Source organism: Nerophis ophidion, linkage group LG01, assembly GCF_033978795.1.
Source record: "Nerophis ophidion isolate RoL-2023_Sa linkage group LG01, RoL_Noph_v1.0, whole genome shotgun sequence".
Classification (NCBI taxonomy): domain Eukaryota; kingdom Metazoa; phylum Chordata; class Actinopteri; order Syngnathiformes; family Syngnathidae; genus Nerophis; species Nerophis ophidion.
In genome coordinates this window covers 78,332,605-78,355,503 of record NC_084611.1, presented here as the reverse complement: position 1 = coordinate 78,355,503, position 22,899 = coordinate 78,332,605, and the positions used below count along the sequence as shown (strand labels likewise).

At 39.4% G+C, this 22,899-nt stretch overlaps 1 protein-coding gene across 1 annotated transcript in view; it reads left to right on the top strand.

The window, feature by feature from the left end:
- The window catches only part of LOC133560173 (protein sidekick-1-like), an 849,418-nt gene that overhangs the window by 593,871 nt on the left and 232,648 nt on the right, over positions 1-22,899 (top strand). Inside the window, exons 9-13 of the mRNA XM_061912393.1 lie at positions 6,751-6,945; positions 10,893-11,009; positions 11,113-11,280; positions 20,307-20,409; positions 20,488-20,661. Of these exons, the coding sequence (XP_061768377.1) occupies positions 6,751-6,945; positions 10,893-11,009; positions 11,113-11,280; positions 20,307-20,409; positions 20,488-20,661 (757 nt within the window). The remainder of the gene's footprint in view (positions 1-6,750; positions 6,946-10,892; positions 11,010-11,112; positions 11,281-20,306; positions 20,410-20,487; positions 20,662-22,899) is intronic.

The following is a 22,899-nucleotide window of genomic DNA, read 5'->3' as shown; positions in this document are numbered from 1 at the left end:
TGGCTTCTCGCAATCATTAAATGGTAAATGGGTTGTACTTGTATAGCGCTTTTCTAGCCCTTTTTAAGGAGCCCAAAGCGCTTTGACAGTATTTCCACATTCACCCATTCACACACACGTTCACACACTGACAGCGGGAGCTGCCATGCAAAGCGCTCACCAGGACCCATCAGGAGCAAGGGTGAAGTGTCTTGCCCAAGGACACAACGGACGTGACTAGGATGGTAGAAGGTGGGGATTGAACCAGTAACCCTCGAATTGCTGGCACAGCCACTCTACCAACTTTGCCACACCAATGTTATAGTTAAAAAAAAATAATAATTAACCGCGGACAAAATAGAACAGAATCTGCTGTTAAACGCAGAATGTCACGGAAATAATGTACTTCAAGCCCTTATTGATTACAAAATGATTATGCTTTGACTTTAACTTAACTTGAAATACTGGTGTAAATTGAACAAAGATGAATTGCACCTGTGAGGATTCTTGCGTTTAAATTACAAACCCCAAAAACAGTGAAGTTGGCACGTTGTTAAATCGTGAATAAAAACAGAACACAATGATTTGCAAATCCTTTTTAACCTATATTCAATTGAATAGACTGCAAAGACAAGATAGTTAATGTTCCAACTGGTAAACTTTGTTGTGGTTTGCAAGTATTAGCTCATTTGGAATTTGATGCCTGCAACATGTTTCAAAAAAAGCTTGCCCTAGTGGCAAAAGAGACTGAGAAAGGTGAGGAATGCTCATCAAACACTTAATTAGAGCATCCCACAGGTGAACAGGCTAATTGGGAACAGGTGGGTGCCATGATTAGGTATTAAAGCAGCTTCCATGAAATGCTCAGTCGTTCCCAAACAAGGATGGAGCGAGGGTCACCACGTTGTGAACACATGCCTGAGCAATTTGTCGAACAGTTTAAGAACAACATTTCCCAACGAACTGTTGCACCATCAACAGTCCGTAATACCAAAAGGTTCAGAGAATCTGAAGAAATCACTGCACATAAGCGATGATATTACGTACCTTCGGTCCCTCAGGCGGTACTGCATGCATTGTGCTGAATTTCCCCCAGGGATCAATAAAGTACTTTCTATTCTATTCGATTCTATCAAAAAGCGACGTCAGTGTGTAAATGATATCACCACATGGTCTCAGGAACACTTCAGAAAACCACTTTCAGTAACTACAGTTCCTCGCTACATCTGTAAGTGCAAGTTAAAACTAATTTAAAATTAGTCTCTCAATTCGAACATTAAATATCTCGTCTTTTGCAGTCCATCCAATTGAATATAGGTTTAAAAGAATTTGCAAATCATTGTATATTGTTTTTATTTACAATTTACGCAACGTGCCAGTTTCACTGGTTTTGGTTTTGTAGCAAACATTTTATAAAATTATATTTATGACACAAAAAACACAGTCTTAGGGTGGCAAAATAAATGTAAAAGGTAAAAAATGGAATTGAAAAACATTTAAATATTTTTGTATTGCTATTTAAATGTATACATATTATTTTTATATATATATATATATATTTTTTCTTTTCTTTCTTTTTTTTCTTTTCTTTTTTTATGTTTATTTGTTACTAATTTGAAATTCAAAGTTGAGTTTTGGTGGTAAAATAAATATGGTACTCATGTTTTCGAATGAGTGAATAATAGTGTTATTAATCGTGATTTTGATGTCAATCAAACTACCCGTGATTATTATTTATGCCATTATCGTAGGTAAATGATGTACTTTATTATTACATTACTTCATTAAACTACTGCATTATACTGTATTGCTTTTATACAATATTTCTTATCTAAAAGTTAGATTTTCACCTTAAAAGGTATGTTATATGTTAAAATGGTGATGTTTTAGGTTGGTGTACAAGCACAGTTTCATCAATTGATTTCATTTTATTTTTTCAAGGTAGAGGTTGCGTCACAGAACCATTTAAACACGTATGCTGGGGTACTATTGTAGTTCAATGAATAATAATACATTGTAAGTACATTCAGCAGTGGTAGCAGATTAAACACAGTGACATCCAGCATTGTTCATGACAGCTGCTTTAAAGTGGATTATGCAAAGATGATTAAACGTGTAGGAAGTGGATACGGCAAAAAAAAAACTGAAAAAATGATAATAATAAATGAGTAAAATAGTACAATGCTGTGTTTGTCACGCACGCACAGCGAGCAGGTTGACGTTGCTCTTCAATAACCCGCTCCTGTAATGAAATAGCCTCCTCAGGGTGACGGGAGACCAATGGCGGCTGGGAAGAAGAGTGACAAGTGGCAAGCAGGGGGGTGAAAAATACGTTTACGCCAGTCTGGGAAAGTTTGACACCAATGGATGGAAGACTAAATTTGAATTCTTACAGTGGAAAAGCCCAACACACACACGGACAAGTGACAGTAATTGTATTAGCCCCATGCTTGACACATTTGGCGTATGTGTCAGGTAGGTTGGAACTCATATAGGCTATATTTTCCCTGCTATATATTTTATTCATTGTGTTTTTTAGCTGGCCCTGCCACCCACAACCCACCAGCCAGACCCTCCAATCAATATATTATTAGTAGCCATTTTGTCCTCATTCATATTTATAGGCAGAGAGCAGAGAAAGAAGCTAAAGTCAGATGGTGGAGAAGTTTTCACGGACGTGAGGTCAAATGGTTTTAAATTGTATTCCAATATGATGCAATGGGAATGTTTGCGTACACGACACACCTCAATGTTGTCATTTAAACGTGTTGATGACAACACTTAAGATCCTCAACATACTATTTACTTCTTTTATTTTTGGGTTTGGGTGGAGAAATGTATTGGGCCTCAGTTTGTCCTCTCAAACTTACGACGTAATTTCTGGCACCCTTAAGACCTTAATAATCTAGTGTAAATGTGACCTGCATATACAGTGGGGCAAAAAAGTATTTAGCCAGCCACCGATTGTGCAAGTTCTCCCACTTAAAATGATAACAGAGGTCTGTAATTTTCGTCATAGGTACACTTCAACTGTGAGAGACAGAATGTGAAAGAAAAATCCAGTAATTCACATTGTAGGAATTTTAAAGAATTTATTTGTAAATAATGGTGGTCAACCATTCAAAGCTCTCACTGATAGGAGGTTTTGGCTCAAAATCTTACGATACATGGCCCCATTCATTCTTTCCTTAACACAGATCAATCGTCCTGTCCCCTTAGCAGAAAAACAGCCCCAAAGTATGATGTTGCCACCCCCATGCTTCACAGTAGGTGTGGTGTTCTTGGGTTGCAACTCAGTATTCTTCATTCTCCTAACACGACAGGTGAGTTTATACCAAAAAGTTATATTTTGGTTTCATCTGACCACATGACATTCTCCTTATCCTTTGCTGTATCATCCATGTATCCATTTTGGTATAAACTCAACTCGTCGTGTTTGGAGGAAGAAGAATACTGAGTTGCATCTCAAGAACACCACACCTACTGTGAAGCATGGGGGTAGAAGCATCATGCTTTGGGGCTGTTTTTCTGCTAAGGGGACAGGACGATTGATCCATGTTAAGGAAAGAGTGAATGGGGCCATGTATCGTGAGATTTTGAGCCAAAACCTCCTTCCATCAGTGAGAGCTTTGAATATTTGACAAAATACTTATTTTCCACCATAATTTACAAATAAATTATTTAAAATTCCTACAATGTAAATTCCTGGATTTTTTTTTCACATTCTGTCTCTCACAGTCGAAGTGTACCTATGATGAAAATTACAGACCTCTGTCATCATTTTAAGTGGGAGAACTTGCACAATCGGTGGCTGACTAAATACTTTTTTGCCCCACTGTATCTCTTTCCATAGTTAGCTTTTATGGCTAATACCGTAGCACGGCGATGTGTTACAGCACTACAAAAATAGTTCCTCCGTGTTCGCTTTTACCATAACAATGTCGCTACAGCTTGGTTATTACACATAAATGAAGTCTATGCATTTTTAAAGCTATATAGAGGTAGAATTGATTGCTCACAATTAGATGCATTGCTAGCCACCTGTAACGAGACAATTTTTACAAGTTATAATGCAATAACAAACACAAACCTCATAAGGATTGTGAACAATAGGCACAATTCCCCCCAAAAAGTGCAATTCCCCTTTTTGAGTAAATGTGGCAAAACATCACTACCCTTCACTGATTGTTGCTTATTATTCTCCACTAGTAGTTGTGTTGTAATCACCTGTTGTGTGTCAAGTCACTGTGTGACAGCTGCAGCATCATATCCTTCATAACACAGTGAGTTTTGAGTAATGACATTCTGCCCTTTCCAATCTGCCGTGGAGCGTAATGGGAGTTCCCTAATGACTACTGTTTGTCACTAATATAGCATGTGTCATTTTTACATTCACTACTGCGGATGGTAGAAGTATTTGCAAATTAGTAACGCTGTTAAAACGTGATTCTGAACTAAATATTTAATGCGGCCCTTTCTCACTCAGACTCTACCTCCTGCTGCCGCCATGTAAATTGAGTGTCGAACCTCTGCTACCACGCATTTCGATTTACATATGGATGTGAATACACTCTTTTAATCCCCTAATCAGTTTTGGACCATATATACTATATTGCCAAAAGTATTTGGCCACCTGCCATGACTCACATATAAACTTGAAGATCCACCCCATTCCTAACCCATAGGGTTCAATATGATATTGGTCCACCTTTTGAAGCTATTACAGCTCCAACTCTTCTGGGAAGTCTGTCCACAAGGTTGCAGAGTGTGTTTATATATAGGAATGTTCGGGTTCAGGTCAAGACTCTAGTTCATCCACACTAGACTCTGTCCTACATGTCTTTATGGACCTTGATTTGTGCACTGATGAACAGTCATGTTTTTGAAAGAGGAAGGGGCCCGCTCCAAACTGTTCCCACAGGGTTGGGAGCATGGAATTGTCCGAAATGTTTTGGTAACTTGGAGTATTCCAGGTTCTTTTCATTGGAACAAAGGGGCCAAGCCCAACTCCTGAAAAAAACCCACACCATAATTCCTCCTACACCAAATTTCACACGCGGCACAATGCAGTCCGAAATGTAGTGTTCTCCTGGCAACCTCCAAAACCAGACTCGTCCATCATATTGCCAGATAGAAAAGAATGAATCACCACTCTAGAGAAGGCGTCTCCACTGCTCTAGAGTCCAGTGGCGACATGCTTTACACCACTGCATCTGACGCTTTGCATTGGACTTGGTGCTGTATGGCTTAGATGCAGCTGCTTGGCCATGGAAACCCATTCCATGAAGCTCTCTGCGTACTGTACGTGGGCTAATTGGAAGGTCACATGAAGTTTGGAGCTCTGTAGCAACTGACTGTGCAGAAAGTCTTTGCACTATGTGCTTCAGCATCCGCTGACCCCTCTCTTGTCAGTTTACTTGGCCTACCACATTGTGGCTGAGTTGCTGTTGTTCCCAAACTCTTAAATGGTCTTATTAACGTCTAATTGACTGCCTGCAGGACGTCAAAGCCTGGCTTTCAGCTAACTTCCTGAGCCTAAATGAAGACAAAACAGAACTTATGTTGTTCGGTCCAAGTCGCTCTCCCTCCCCCAACGTTGACCTCGGCATTCTGACCCCGTATCTCAGCGACTGTGTCACAAACCCGGGGGTAAAGTTCGACTCAGATTTTTAATTCAAAAACAAAATCAGCAGCGTCGTTCAAAAAAGCTTTTATCAATTACGCCAAATAGCGAAAGTGAAACCGCTTCTATCAGGACATGATCTCGAGAAATTGATCCACGCCTATATCTGGAATCGTTTAGACTACTGCAATGCCCTGTATGTAGGCATTAGCCAGGCCTCCCTCGCCCTCCTGCAACTCGTGCAGAACTCTGCTGCTCGTCTGCTAACACAGACCCGCAGACGTGAGCACATCACCCTTATTTTAGCGTCCCTTCACTGGCTCCCTGTGCGTTATCGAATCAATTTTAAACTCCTCCTATTTGTTTTTAAAGGTCTAAACAACCTCGCGCCAACATATCTCTCCAACTTCCTTCAGCTTACTGCCCCACTCGATCCCTAGGATCAGCCTATGAGCTGCTACTGACACAAGGCTGAAGCTTAGAGGTGACAGACCTTTCGCCGCTGCTGCTCCCAAGCTCTAGAACGACCTACCTCTGAGTGTTAGACAAGCCTCCTCTCTTCCTGTTTTTAAATCTCTCTTAAAAACATACTTTTATTCCATGGCTTTTAACACTGAGTAATATCCATCCTGCAATGGCGCCCAACTATACACCTGCTGTGAACCTGTTTTTATGTTCTATTTATTTTATTTATTTATTTATTTTTTATCATGTTCTGTTTGTGTTATGTTTGCTCGCTTCTCGTTTTTAACCTGCCCATTGTACAGCATTTTGGCTACCACTGTGGTAAATTTTAAATGTGCTATATAAATATAGTTGATTTGATTTGATTTGAATTTAGAACAAAGCCCACAGTTGACTTTGGAATATTTAGGAGCGAGGACATTTCGAAACTGGATTTGTTGCACAGGTGGCATCCTATGACAGTTCCACGCTGGAAATCACTGAGCTCCTGAGAGCAGCCCATTCTTTCACAAATGTTTGTAGAAACAGTCTCCATGCCCCCAATTGCTTGATCGTATACACCTGTGGCCGGGCCAAGTGATTAGGACACCTGATTCTGGTCATTTGGATGGGTGGCCAAATACTTTTGGCAATATAGTGTATCTCCGCCGAAACGGTAAGAAATGTCCTTCTTCTTGTTCCAGGTACGCCACAGCCCAGGATAGAATGGTACAAGGATGCGGTGCCTCTGTCCAAGCTAGCCAACCCTCGCTACAAGGTCACGGGTGCAGCCGGACTGACGGTGCGGCGAGTGCAGCCGGGTGACGGCGGAATATTCCAGTGCGTCGCTCGCAACGTGGCAGGAGAGACTCAAGGCCACACGCAACTCCTCGTCTCGGGTGAGTTCGTCTGACAGTAGACAAAAGGACACGACAATCCTCTCTCTCGCTTGTCTCCATTCATTGGTCTGTCAGCCAGGAGGTATGGCCATTGTTCTTACCACCTTCCTGCCAGCCGACATTGTTAACACACCTTCACTTTGTTTTTTCAAGTGTTTGCAACATTTACGTTTTATCTCACAAGTGTGTGTTAGAGCAACAACACCAGTGTTGGAATGAGAGTTCTCTTTCAATCCCAATTTATGACACATTTTTATAAGAGAAATGTGCAACGTGTGTCTCTTTATGCAACCAAACAGGGTTTTACTAATAAAGTACCACGAAAAAAACGGTACTATACTGCATTTGAAAAATATCGTTACTTTTTTTTTTCATGGAAATGATGGTTCGCTGTGGTGAAAATGCTGTCAATATGAGCCGAAGCACATGCGAGTCAACGCGCACAAAGTACTTGCAAGCAGAAAGAGTGTGAAGAAAGAAGAGGGAGAATGGACGTATTTTGCCTCAAAAACTAACAATAAAGTTGAAGCAATAAACACTGGAACGCTCCTCTGCATGGGGTGCGGGTTAAACATAACTTGCTAGCGGCTAACGTATCTCTGTAGTGTTTCAGCTACTTTTAAATTACAAATCCTCGCATCCGTGGCGACAAATAAAGTATGTTTCTTACAAGTATCATCTCTACAGAATGAGGAATAGCTAAACATGCTTCACTACAAACCGTAGGAGGATACAATAGCTAACCGCGAGCAGCAAGCTTGTGCTCCTGAATGTAAACAAGTGGGTGGATCTATACAGATATCGATTGATAACGATACCAAGTACAAGAGCCATATGTAGTTGATACTACAATGATTGCATCCATATTTTTTATTTGCTATTATACTACATACAATAGCCGCATCTAGTCAATACTACAATATTTTTTATCATCGCAGAATCTTTTTTTTTTAATTGTTTATAAACTCCATCCATCCATCCATCATCTTCCGCTTATCCGAGGTCGGGTCGCGGGGGCAACAGCCTAAGCAGGGAAACCCAGACTTCCCTCTCACCAGCCACTTCGTCTAGCTCTTCCCGGGGGATCCCGAGGCGTTCCCAGGCCAGCCGGGAGACATAGTCTTCCCAAAGTGTCCTGGGTCTTCCCCGTGGCCTCCTACCAGCTGGACGTGCCCTAAACACATCCCTAGGGAGGCGTTCGGGTGGCATCCTGACCAGATGCCCGAACCACCTCATCTGGCTCCTCTCGATGTGAAGGAGCAGCGGCTTTACTTTGAGTTCCTCACGGATGGCAGAGCTTCTCACCCTATCTCTAATGGAGAGCTGCAACCTTATCGTGGTAGAGGAGTTTGCGTGTCCCAATGATCCTAGGAGCTATGTTGTTCGGGGGCATAAAGCCCCCTGGTAGGGTCTCCCAAGGCAAACAGGTTCTAGGTGAGGGATCAGACAAAGAGCAGCTCGAAGACCTTTATGTAGAAGAAAAAGCATGTTTATAAACTCAAGAATTAATTATGACCAATGTATGACCCTGAAAATGTACTTATAAATGAAATAAAAAAATATTTAGTTTTTTTATATTATCGTTTTATTATTAAACATTTTTTGGATAGGCCCCTTCAGCCCCACGACCTTGAGAGGGACAGGCGGTAGTAAATGGATGGATGAGTCAACTTTAATCTTGTGAGAGGATCTGCAATGTGAAAAAAAATTGCAAACCCAAAAATAGGTTAAAAAATAAAAGCATTTTGCGGTTACAAATGTTTTAGGGTTATAAATAAGTTTAGGGTTATGAGTCAACTTCAATCTTTTTTAGAAACCTTTTTATCGGTATGGTATCGCCCACCTTTTTGTTTGTGGTATTTTCTATCCGAAATGTGTTGGGTGTGGTCAGTATTCAGTCGTTACGCCCATATATGGCTGACTCATCATCTAAGACTGACCAATAGAAGAGGCTCCCTAACATATTATTCAGAAGAGGCCCCGCCCACAAGATTGAAGTTGCATCATGACCCAGAACAAGCAATTTGTTACCGAAAAATGTTTTCAAACCAAAAGATATGTAACCAAACAGATTTGCAACCACATAAACAATTTGTAACCTAAAAAAAAGTTTTGCAAACCAAAATATTTTTTAACCCCAAAAAAATATATTTGTAACCAAAAAGTACAATTTGCACCGAAAAAAAAGTCCAACTGAAAAAAAACGATTGTGACTAAAATTTACAAAAACATTTTCACAAGAAAAAATAAACAATTTTGAACCTGAAAAATGTTTTGTAACTAAAAAAGACGATTTTCAACGACTCAAAAAATTATATGGAACCAAAATGAAAATTTGCAACCAAAAATTGTATTTTAATCAATCAATCATCAATCAATGTTTATTTATATAGCCCCAAATCACAAATGTCTCAAAGGACTGCACAAATCATTACGACTACAACATCCTCGGAAGAACCCACAAAAGGGCAAGGAAAACTCACACCCAGTGGGCAGGGAGAATTCACATCCAGTGGGACGCCAGTGACAATGCTGACTATGAGAAACCTTGGAGAGGACCTCAGATGTGGGCAACCCCCACCCCCCCTCTAGGGGACCGAAAGCAATGGATGTCGAGCGGGTCTAACATGATACTGTGAAAGTTCAATCCGTAGTGGCTCCAACACAGCCGCGAGAGTTCAGTTCAAGCGGATCCAAGACAGCAGCGAGAGTCCCGTCCACAGGAGACCATCTCAAGCGGAGGCGGATCAGCAGCGTAGAGATGTCCCAAACCGATACAGGCGAGCGGTCCATCCTGGGTCCCGACGAGCGGTCCATCCTGGGTCTCGACTCTGGACAGCCAGTACTTCATCCATGGTCATCGGACCGGACCCCCTCCACAAGGGAGGGGAGGACATAGGAGAAAGAAAAGAAGCGGCAGATCAACTGGTCTAAAAAGGAGGTCTATTTAAAGGCTAGAGTATACAGATGAGTTTTAAGGTGAGACTTAAATGCTTTTACTGAGGTAGCATCTCGAACTGTTACCAGGAGGGCATTCCAGAGTACTGGAGCCCGAACGGAAAACGCTCTATAGCCCGCAGACTTTTTTTGGGCTCTAGTAATCACTAATAAGCCGGAGTCTTTTGAACGCAGATTTCTTGCCGGGACATATGGTACAATACAATCGGCAAGATAAGCTGGAGCTAGACCGTGTAGTATTTTATACGTAAGTAGTAAAACCTTAAAGTCACATCTTAAGTGCACAGGAAGCCAGTGCAGGTAATATTAACTTTTATTTGGATTTATTTTCCGTGTGGAGTTTGCATGTTCTCCCCGTGACTGCGTGGGTTCCCTCCGGGTACTCCGGCTTCCTCCCACCTCCAAAGACATGCACCTGGGGATAGGTTGATTGGCGACACTAAAATTAGCCCTAGTGTGTGAATGTTGTCTGTCTATCTGTGTTGGGCCTGCGATGAGGTGGCGACTTGTCCAGGGTGTACCCTGCCTTCCGCCCGATTGTAGCTGAGATAGGCGCCAGCGCCCCCCGCGACCCCAAAAGGAACAAGCGGCAGGAAATGGATGGATGGATGTTTTACAGTAATTATATTGCAACTCCATTTTTTTTGTTTGCAATTTTTTTTTCTGGGTTGCCAATTCTGCTCTTTGTTTGGTTGCAAGAAAACACACAGATTTGTCTCCTGATAATATAATTTTGTTTTATATCGCAGTACTGATCGATTTTTTCCTTCCACTGGATAGTTTCTTTGTTCCATGTGGGTTTGAGTCAGCGTCCGTTTCTCCAACTGTGAATCATTACCCACAGTGCATCACTCCCACTCCCCTTCTTCTCTCGCTGTGGCGTGCGTAGATCAGCAGTCATATTTTGTGTTTTTTCCACTGTAGACATCGCTTCCGTCATAATTTTCCCTCCACTGGTCAACTTTTTTTTTTTTTCTGCTGGGTCTCAGATGTTGCTCCCACGTTCATGGTACGTCCGGCTGACAAAACCGTCACTGAAGGCAACATAGCTTTGTTTACATGCCAAACAAGCGGTGCTCCCAAACCAGCCATCACCTGGAGGAAAGGTAACCCCCACAGAAACATGTACTGTATATAACATACACTGTTTTTAATAACCCTGTTTCTCAACTTTACACTCGGCTAATTACCTGCCTCCTCTCTCTTTAGGATCTCAGGTGTTGGCAAGTGGTTCTGTTCAGGTTCCCAGGTTCACGCTGCTGCAGTCAGGCAGCCTTCAGATTCAACCCATCGGCTTCCAGGATTCGGGAGAATACTCCTGTATCGCATCCAACTCGGAGAGAACTATCAACGCCACGGCCACGCTCACTGTCTTGAGTAAGCCACACTCTAAAGACAACCTTGGGTTGCAAAATTAGCATGGAAATCTACCCAAAATGGATAGGCATTTATTTGGAAAAATAAATATATCATGCACAAAAATACTGCTGAGATAGATAGATAGATAGATAAATAGATAGATAGATAGTTAGATAGATAATGCTGCATAATTTTACCAAATTCACTTAAGCCTCCCACCCAATGACAGATACAGTATCAATACATTCATATAAAATATTATAAATATTACAAATGTATAAATACATGCATAAACATATACATGTGTATGGTATATAATTTAATGTTTGAATACACTGTATATTATATATTTTATTGATCTTAGGGCTGTCAAACTATGCACATTTTAAATCAGGATGAATTGCATCTTTTCCGTAGTTAACTCATAATTAATCGCAAAAATATGTTATTTGTTCCATCTTTAGTAAGTATATCTCAGATCAGGTATGTCCAAACTATGGCCTACCGCCGTCTTCAAATTGGCCAGCGAGACAACAGAGTTAATTAGGAATCTTGCCTGCAGGGAGTTTGCACTCATTTAAATGTCTGACATGTTTAAAGCTGCTATCTAGTCACCATCTAGAAGTCATCATGGGTTTTTCTGGTCAATTACCTTTATTTATGATCTGAATGATAAGCACAGCATATATATTTATATGGCCAAATGCAAACAACATTCCCTAGTCAAGGTGCAAAAAAAATCCAACCAACACAAAATGTCAACATGGTCACTGTACTTTGTGATGTTATTTTAAAAAATTCACCATTAAAAAAAAATACAATTACACCCATTTTAGGCCGTTACAAAGCATGATGAGAGAAATGCAAAACACTTTCCACACTTATCTATGTTTGGCGCATTTAGCTGCTTGATATTTCTGATTGATCAAAAAAACTTTAAGGCGGTTGTCACTAAGGTAATTATGCCCTGAATTATGTTAAGTGCAGCATTTATTTATATGGCCAAATGCAAACAACCTCCCCTAGTCAAGCTGTGAAAAAAAAAAAACACATCCAACCAACACAAAATGTCAACAGACATGGTCACTGAACTTTGTGATACTATAAAAAAACGTCCATTCACCATTAAAAAATTAAATACAATAACACCCATTTCAGTCCGTTACAAAGCATGATGGGAGAAATGCAAAACCCTCTCCACACGTATCCATGTTTGGCGCATTTAGCTGCTTGATATTTCTGATTGATTAAAAAACTTTAAAGAGGTTGTCACTAAAGTAATTATGCTCTGAATGATGTTAAGCGCAGCATTTATTTATATGGCCAAATGCAAACAACCTCCCTTAGTTAAGCTGTAAAAAACAACATCCAACCAACACAAAATGTCAACAGACATGGTCACTGAAGTTTGTCATATTATAAAAAAATATCCATTCACCATAAAAAAAACTACAATTACACCCATTTTAGTCTGTTACAAAGCATGATGGGAGAAATGCAAAACACTCTCCACACGTATCCACGTCTGGCGCATTTAGCTGCTTGATATTTCTGATTGATTAAAAAACTTTAAGGCGGTTGTCACTAAAGTAACTATGCCCTGAATTATGTTAAGTGCAGCATTTATTTATATGGCCAAATGCAAACAACCTCCCCTAGTCAAGCTGTAAAAAAAAAAAAAACACATCCAACCAACACAAAATGTCAACAGACATGGTCACTGAACTTTGTGATATTATAAAAAAAAACGTCCATTCACCATAAAAAAAATAAAATACAATTACACCCATTTCAGTCCGTTACAAAGCATGATGGGAGAAATGCAAAACACTCTCCACACGTATCCATGTCTGGCGCATTTAGCTGCTTGATATTTCTGATTGATTAAAAAACTTTAAGGAGGTTGTCACTAAAGTAATTATGCTCTGAATGATGTTAAGCGCAGCATTTATTTATATGGCCAAATGCAAACAACCTGCAAATGCAATATTCAGTGTTGACAGCTAGATTTTTTGTGGACATGTTCCATAAATATTGATGTTAAAGATTTCTTTTATTGTGAAGAAATGTTTAGAATTAAGTTTATGAATCCAGATGGATCTCTATTACAATCCCAAAAGAGGAAACTTCAAGTTGATGATTACTTCTATGTGTAGAAATCTTTATTTACACTTGAATCACTTGTTTATTTTTCAACAAGTATTTAGTTATTTTTCTATTTTTTTTTCCCAAATAGTTCAAGAAAGACCACTACAAATGAGCAATATTTTGCACTGTTATACAATTTAATCAATCAGAAACTGACGACATAGTGCTGTATTTTACTTCTTTATCATTTTTTTTCAACCAAAAATGCTTTGCTCTGATTAGGGCGTACTTTAATTAAAAAAATGTTCACAGGGGGTACATCACTGAAAAAAAGTTGAGAACCACTGATCTAATATATACAGTTATTTTACATGCAGTCCATTTTTTTAGCCCGATGCGGCCCCCAAATCAAAAAATGTTAACACCCCTGCCTTAAAACCCAACATTTATTGAACATCGTGTTTCAACCTTGTATTTGTGTTGTAGAATATTGGTTAGGAAAGGACCCAAATTCAACAGTCAAATAAACGTCAGAACCCAAACGTTGTCAAATATTCATGTTGTTTCAACGTTACGTTGGGTTGCTCAAGATGAGGATCAAGTTCTCAACACAGTTTTGACGCTTTGTGCCTGTTGAGTGATCAAGGTGAAACTGTGAAACGGCAGTCGATCTGAGCTCGAGTCAAAAATCCAAATTTGGGTCAGCATTAGCTTGCACGCCGTCATGTTGTCACCTCTAGCCTGAGCCCTAGTTTTGTCACTCTCAGTGCTTTTAGCCGTTGAAGAATTATGAAAAATGTCACTTCAGTCTGGCAGTGTTAACGCGAGTGCAAACTAAGATCCACCATCGTTCTTTTCTTAGTCCCGTTCAGAGACATCGACAAAAGTTTTGTGCAAATAGGTAAAATAGTTTTAGCGCAACCCTGCCGATATCAAACTGGCACGTGAACAACGCGGTTGGCACAGAAGTACATTTCCATAAAGTCCTTCAATATGCATTTGCTGAAGTGATGTGGAACACTAATTAAGCCGTGGCTGTCGGGTGGCATTAGTTCAGCATAGCAAACAGCCGCCTGATTGCTTATCGATGTAATGGGCAGATGCGATGGGGAATAAATCATGTGATTGGCCAGGCAGGTGGATAACTGAGTGGCTGGTAAACGTATTGAGCGGGTCATTTTTACATTTATCCTGCCAGCCCCGCGATTAAATACTGCTGGCTTCGATTAGGCCGCGGCCTGCGGGATGTTTGCCGTCAGTGCTTCTTTGCTCTCCGATTCATCTCAATCGTGCAGTCAATGAGCTCGTGACGTCGCTGACCGCCAGATGGATTCTTGCTCTCTCAGGGCGGAACCAAGTGAAATGGCAATTCATTTCAGGTAAGTCAGCACTTTTAGGGGACGCCGATAAGCACGGAGGGCCCAGTTATCAGCACATGTTTGTGGGAGATAAAGCACGTTGTTGCCACCGCTACTTCCAGGCTAAGCTGTTAACAGTAATTACTTTTTTTAGCAGCTTATTCTTGCATGTGCATATGTCGAATACCACGCTGCCATGTTTAAATCACCTGATTTGACATTTGTTCCGCGTGTTACACCGGTTGTACTCACACATTTGGCACACCTGCAACTTAAAACGAGATGCGATACGAAGCCTGTAACGACATGCGTCAATTAGCTGCGCAATTAATTTTCATGTAATGAATATGTTGACAAAACGTCAAATTATGATGCATTTTAGTCGACTGTAACAAGACATGGTAAGACTTTGCCTTACGGTAGTGTTTCCCCTTACAAGCTTCATCGGTTCTGTGATGGAGCTCTATGGCGTAGTGGGTAGAGCGCCCGTGCCAGAAACCTAAGGGTTGCAGGTTCGCTCCCCGCCTCTTGACATCCAAATTCCTGCCGTTGTGTCCTTGGGCAGGACACTTCACCCTTGCCCTCGCTCACACTGGTGAATGAATGATAGGTGGTGGTCGGAGGGGCCTTAGGCGCAAACTGGCAGCCTCGTTTCCGTCAGTCTACCGCAGGGCAGCTGTGAATGAATGATAAGTTCCCACTTCTCTGTGAGCGCTTTAGTATCTAATAATAGAAAAGTGCAATATAAAATCTAATCCAATATTATTATTATTATTATTATGACTCAAAACACTCAAATCGACATCACCAATTGAAATTAATTGAAATCAATTTAATTGGTGCTTGCCCTCTGTAAAAAAATAACCAACATGCCTTTTAAAAGGAAAAAATAACATTTAGATAACACAATGGGATGTAGTACAAACAACTACTGTATATTTATTAAGTAATGTAATAATATTGTCCAGATTTTACCTTGGAGAGTGTTCTATATGGCAGTGGTCACCAACCTTTTCAAGCCCAAGATCCCTCATCTCTGGCAAAAACCAAAGCCCGATCTATTCCTGCGTCAACTATGTATTGTATATGTATATATACATATATGTGTGTGTGTGTGTGTGTGTGTGTGTGTATATATATATATATATATATATATATATATATATATATATATATATATATATATATATATATATATATATATACATACATATATGTGTGTGTGTATATATATATATATATATATATATATATATATATATATATACATACATATATGTACACACATATATGTATATATACATATATATATACATACCGTATATTTCGGACTATAAGTCACAGTTTTTTTCATATTGTGGCCGGGGGTGCGACTTATACTCGGGGGCGACTTACGTGTGAACTTATTAACACATTACAGTAAAATATCCAAAATTATTATTTAGCTCATTCACGTAAGAGACTAGACGTCTAAGATTTCATGGGATTTAGCGAATAGGAGTGACAGATTGTTTGGTAAACGTATAGCATGTTCTATATGTTATAGATATTTGAATGACTCTTACCATAATATGTTACGTTAACATAGCAGGCACCTTCTCAGTTGTTTTTTTATGCATTATATAACGTAAACTTATTCAGCCTGTTGTTCACTATTCTTTATTTATTTTAAATTGCCTTTCAAATGTCTATTCTTGGTGTTGGGTTTTATCAAATAAATTTCCCCCAAAAATGTGACTTATACTCCAGTGCGATTTATATGTTTTTTTCCTTCTTCATTATGCATTTTCGCAACGTATACTCCGGAGCGACTTATTCTCCGAAAAATACAATATATATATATATATATATATATATATATATATATATATATATATATATATATATATATATATATATATATATATATATATTCGAGGTTTCTGTGGTTTATTTCTGTTATACAGTGCTCAATACCATAGTACTAAGTACTATAGTAGAGCGGATTATACGTTAGGTCAGGAAAAAATACAAGAGGTTATATCATCCCTAAAAGCTTTTTCCGCAGGTTTCTCTTTCCTGATGTATTTTATGTATTTATTTATTTATTATAATATTATTTATTGTAAAATCCCCTCGGTCAGTATAAATATTAACTTTATCCACTTGGCATCCAGGGCTTCACGGTGGAAAAGGGGTTAGTGCGTCTGCCTCACAATACGAAGGTCCTGCAGTTCTGGGTTCAAATCCAGGCTCGGGATCTTTCTGTGTGGAGTTTGCATGTTCTCCCCGTGAATGCGTGGGTTCCCTCCGGGTACTCCGGCTTCTTCCCACTTCCAAAGACATGCACCTGGGGATAGGTTAATTGGCAACACTAAATTGGCCATAGTGTGTGAATGTGAGTGTGAATGTTGTCTATCTGCGATGAGGTGGCGACTTGTCCAGGGTGTACCCTGCCTTCCGCCCGATTGTAGCTGAGATAGGCGCCAGCGACTCCGAAAGGGAATAAGCGGTAGAAAAATGGATGGATGGCACTTGACATCCATCGCACCGGTCACCCAGGGGTGCGATGGATGCCGACTTAATGCCGAGCAGTCCCTTCCAAGGTTTCTCGTTTCTTGCCCTGATGTGGGATCAGAGCTAAGGATGTCGTTCTGATTTGTGCAGCCCTTTGAGGCATTTGTGATTAAGGGCTATATAAGTAAACGGTGATTGATTGATTGATTGATTGATTGAATGCATACATTAATGCAAATATGAGTGAGGGACTCCAACTGGTGTGCTTGCTCGTAGATTCCACTTCAAAATGCACCTCTCTGTAGCAAATAAAGGATGTGCATTAAATCAAACATTAAAAAATACATTTGTATGTCATTCTGACAATAAAATAGTTTGGAGCCAAAATGTTGGGGTCATTTTTCATAATGAATTTAAGTTACATAAGTAATTACCGAGATTAATCATGATTAATCAAAACATTGTGATTAATCCGATTCAGAAAAATCTAATTAAAGTATTGACAAATGATTCTTAAACTGTGGAACGGGTAGCACTACTGGTACGCCGGCTCTATCTAGTGGTAGGCCAAATAATCAATTAATTAAATATTCAAACTGTGTGTAATTATATAGTGGCCAGAAATATTAAATACACTTCTGAAATAAAATATCTGCATTGTTTTTAATGAATATTTAGGCCTGCTAAGTTACTATTTTAATGTGGGTCATTATAGTGGCAGTTGGAGAACTAAGTGTTTTCTGAGTATGAGAAATACTGGTAAATAATAACAATTATTTAGATTCACGGAGGAAGAGGGGTTAGTGCGTCTGCCTCACAATACGAAGGTCCTGCAGTCCTGGGTTCAATCCCAGGCTCGGGATCTTTCTGTGTGGAGTTTGCATGTTCTCCCCGTGACTGCGTGGGTTCCCTCCGGGTACTCCAGCTTCCTCCCACTTCCAAAGACATGCACCTGGGGATAGGTTGATTGGCAACACTGAATTGGCCCTGGTGTGAATGTTGCCTGTCTATCTGTGTTGGTCCTGCGATGAGGTAGCGACTTGTCCAGGGCGTACGCCGCCTTCCGCCCGATTGTAGCTGAGATAGGCGCCAGCGCCCCCCACAACCCCAAAAGGGAATAAGCAGTAGAAAATGGATGGATGGAGGGATAAATAATTAATTGTTATTATTATAATTTGTATTATTATTATTGATATTCATACCAAATTCAGCCTATTGACTTATAAGTGTTTACATCAAAGCACTTGGTACATGCTGTACTCACACAGACAGAATATTAATACTGTACATTACGGGTGTAACGGTACACAAAAATTTCGGTTCGGTACGTACCTCGGTTTAGAGGTCACGGTTCGGTTCATTTTCGGTACAGTAAGAAATCTACAAAATATAAATTTTTGGGTTATTTATTTATCGGATTTGTAAACAATGGCTTTATCCTTTTAACATTGGGAACACTATAATAATTCTGCCCACGTTAATCCACAATAAACTGCTTTAAGTTGTTGCTTTAAATAAATAAAATGAAAAGACCTTTTTTCTACATATAAAAAGTGCAACATTAAACAGTTTCCATTGAAACTGTTTATGTCAACTCATCATGCTTAGTTTATTACAGCATCTGGGAAGCCTGTAGTTGACTTTTACTATGTAAATGTTGTATTTTTATCAACATGTGATAGCAGGGACCCTGCTATTCAAAACTAGGCTGCTACATTACTAATGATTCATGTAACTATAGCTGAAAAATAGTACAATTGCAATAGGAGAGACTATTTATCCCTAAACACAATTGAGTTCAATGAAATAACAGACAGACAGGGCTTTGCTGCCCCTAAAAGACGCACACGCACGCACACACACACACACTCACACAGAAAAATGAGCTAATGTTACGCTAAAAGCTAATTAGTCTTCATCTCAAACTTATACTGTGAGCGAGCTGAGCTGCAGTTTAAGTTTCTAGAAGGTCAACGGGCTCATAGTGATGTTTGTAATAGTTGTGACTGGGACGTGTTTAGTATAATTTGGGTAGAGTCTGCTCCTCCCCTGCTAAACGAATATCTGCTTGACGCTAAAGCATTGACTACATCGCTCTGAAGTCTGAATACGCACTGCTGACTGGCTGTTACATCGTTCTGAATACCCACTGCTGATTGGCTTTGTATGTAACCAATCAGAAGGTTGTGTGGGCGGGACAATGAGGCAGAGACAGAGGCAGAAAGCAGAGCAGCTTGTGAAGACTTCTGCTTCCGAACTTGTTCGGCACGCCCGCATGCCGAACCGAAACCCCCGTACCGAAACGGTTCGATACAAATACACGTACCGTTACACCCCTACTGTACATACATTATTTTGTACTATAAAACTGCACTCTAACACAATGTGTTACACGTCTAAAGTGAATAGTGCTGTTTATTTGTACTTTAATTTGATTGATATAATGAAATGTATGGTACTTTGATGTGACACTTGTACCACAGTGGTTCTTACATCATAGGCAAAATAAAATAACACTAATCAAGTTGTACATAATATTGTGATGATCAATTTTACTCCATTGTCCAAAGTGTATATTATATATACTATTATATTTATAGTAATTATATTAGGTGTGTGTGTGTGTGTGTGTGTGTGTGTGTGTGTGTGTGTGTGTGTGTTTTGGGTATATGCATGTGTGTATGTATGTGATTATGTGTATGTATGTGTGTATATATATATATATATATATACATATATATATATTTTATGTATATATATATATAAATTGTATGTATGTGTGTGTATATATGTGTGTGTTGTGTACATATGTATATATGTAAGTGTGTGTGTGACAATATATAGCAGCAACCACTGAATTAAATAATATTATATATATTATTGTATTATATATTGTATATATATATATATATTGTATATGTATGGGGGTGAGACCTAATAAGTTTACTTCTTCCCACTCCCTTTTGAGCCAAGCTTGACATCTACAAAAGATTAGTCACATGTAATGTTTTCTATGTAGGTGTAAAAATAATGTATCTATATATTTCTTTTGTATTTTATGTCATTCTCTTCATTCATTCATTCATTCATGTTGTTTCCCAGACCGTACAGTCATCTCTATACCTCCTTCTGACCTTCGTGTCATCAAAGGAACCACTGCCATTTTGGCCTGCAATGCTACTCATGACCCTCGAGTCAATATCAGGTATTTTGTTGCCAGTTTGAGAGTTTTTGCCCTTGTACTTATTGTACTTGAATAATATAAGTGCCCTCTCTGTTGTAGCTTCAAGTGGGATCGTAGCGGCGTGCCAGTCCTTCCAACCAGCGGGGGGCGGGTCTCCGTGCGCCAGGGCTCCCTTACGATTGGCCAGACCTGGTCAGGGGACATTGGGGATTACACCTGCTCTGTCACCTCCAAAGCGGGCAACGATTCCCGATCTTCACGACTCGAAGTCATGTAAGTTGAATTATTGGATAGGGTAGGAATGACTTCATTTATTCCACGTCCTGATACAAAAAGTCCACACAAAATAAAAACACATGAAAACAATAAAGAACACAAAGGACATAAACAAATACTTTAAAAGAGCACAGAGCTGATGCAACCAGCTGCCACTTCAGCAGAGTGATTATTTTATTTATAAAGGGCTTTTCACAGATAAAATCACAAAATGCTGCACAAAACATAGGTGAATTAAAACAACATGGAAAACATCATTAAAAGGATAACAAGTTAATTAAAAATTACAGTTAAAAGGTTCATGAACTAAAAGCTTTACTAAAAAGAGAATTCTTCAAATGAGACATTTCTATGTACAGCTACAAAAGTAAAACAGACCAGAAAAAGAAACAAAAACGTTATTGTGCGTACTTAATGTTCCTTGAGAAGTTATAATAAAATGTGAGGGATGTACTCACTCTTGTGAGATACGGCAGTGTTTCCCATCTAGCGTCAATATGACATAATCGTACAATTTGTATAATTGGCTATGACAAATGTATTTTTTAAAGGGTTAAAAAAAATACATGCAAATATACTTAGTGGCCTTGTGCTTAGACTGGCCGCCCTGAGATCGGTAGGTTGTGAGTTCCAAACCCCGGCCAAGTCATACCAAAGACTATAAAAGTGGGACCTATTACCTTCCTGCTTGGCACTCTGTATCAAGGGTTGGAATTGGGGGTTTAATCACAAAATGATTCCTGGGCGCGGCCACCCCTGCTGCCCACTGCTCCCCTCACCTCCTAGGGGGGGATCAAAGTTGACGGGTCAAATGCAGAGAATAATTTCGCCACAGCTAATGTATTTATTGGTACTCTAAGTTAAAAATTTAAAGGCAAATCTCTGTAATTGATTTTTAGAATCAACCTAACATGTTCTTGTTACATTATATCATCTTACTGTATTATTCAGTTTTATTACTACAACTTTGTACACTCTTGGTTTATTTGCATTTACATAGTATTCTGTCTTCCCTCTGTGTTTTATTTAGTTTGGCAAATATGACCAACTTTAGTATGTTTATTGATATTCTCCTCACTAGAATTACAATAAAACTAACCACACAGAGGAAAGTACATTATTATACACAGGAAGTGTGCATATATGGTAGAGTCATGGTTCACGAGTATTTTAGTTTGGCATGAACTGAAAAAGCATACAGGATAAAGTTTGGCTCTTACGCCACTAGCTTCATGCTAACATAAAATAGACAACTCCATTGACAGGCTAATAAAAATGAACATAGCGCTAGTTTTAAACTTGTCAAAGAAAGTTTAACAAATTAGATTTTAACATAACAAAATTGACACAAATCAGTAAATTTCAGACATTATTGACCACTAACTTTGTACCACAGTATGAGTCTGTACTAAATAACAATGGAATCATGTTGCTCTAACCTCAGATTCTGTTACGACAGCGTTACCTTCCTGTATTGCAAAATATTAAATGTATTTATTTTTTTACTAGTGACGGCCCTAAATTTACCTGTGTTGAGCTGCCACGTGTAAATTAATACGGTACATGGCAAATACTAACTAACAGTGATAGTAATCCCTCACCTAAATGGTAAATGGATTATACCTGTATAGCGCTTTTATACCTTTTTTAAGGAACTCAAAAAGCGCTTGACGCCATTTCCACATTCACCCATTCACACACTGATGGCGGGAGCTGCCATGCAAGGCGCTAACCACGACCCCTCAGGAGCAAGGGTGAAGTGTCTTGCTCAAGGACACAACGGACGTGACTAAGATGGTAGAAGGTGGGGATTGAACCAGGAACCCTCAGGTTGCTGGCACAGCCACTGTACCAAGTGCTGTGCTATGCCGTCCCCTAATCCAATCTTCTAAAATGTTTTGTTGTGGATTTTAAAAACAAAATTTATATTCATGCTGGATGATTGTTTTTTTTGTAAACGTGTCTCCGTGTGTCCCCCAAACGACTGGAAATGCCTGACGCTAACAGCGTGATTTCCGGACTATAAGGCGTACTTAAATTTTTATTTTTATTTTTTCAAAACTCGACAGTGAGCCTTATAACTAGATACACACCTAATGTACGGAATAATTCTGGTTTTGCCTACCAACCTATTTTATTTGGTACATGGTAAAATGATAAGTGTGACCAGTAGATGGCAGTCACACACAAGAGATACGTGTAGACCGCAATATGACTCAAGTAAACAACACCAGT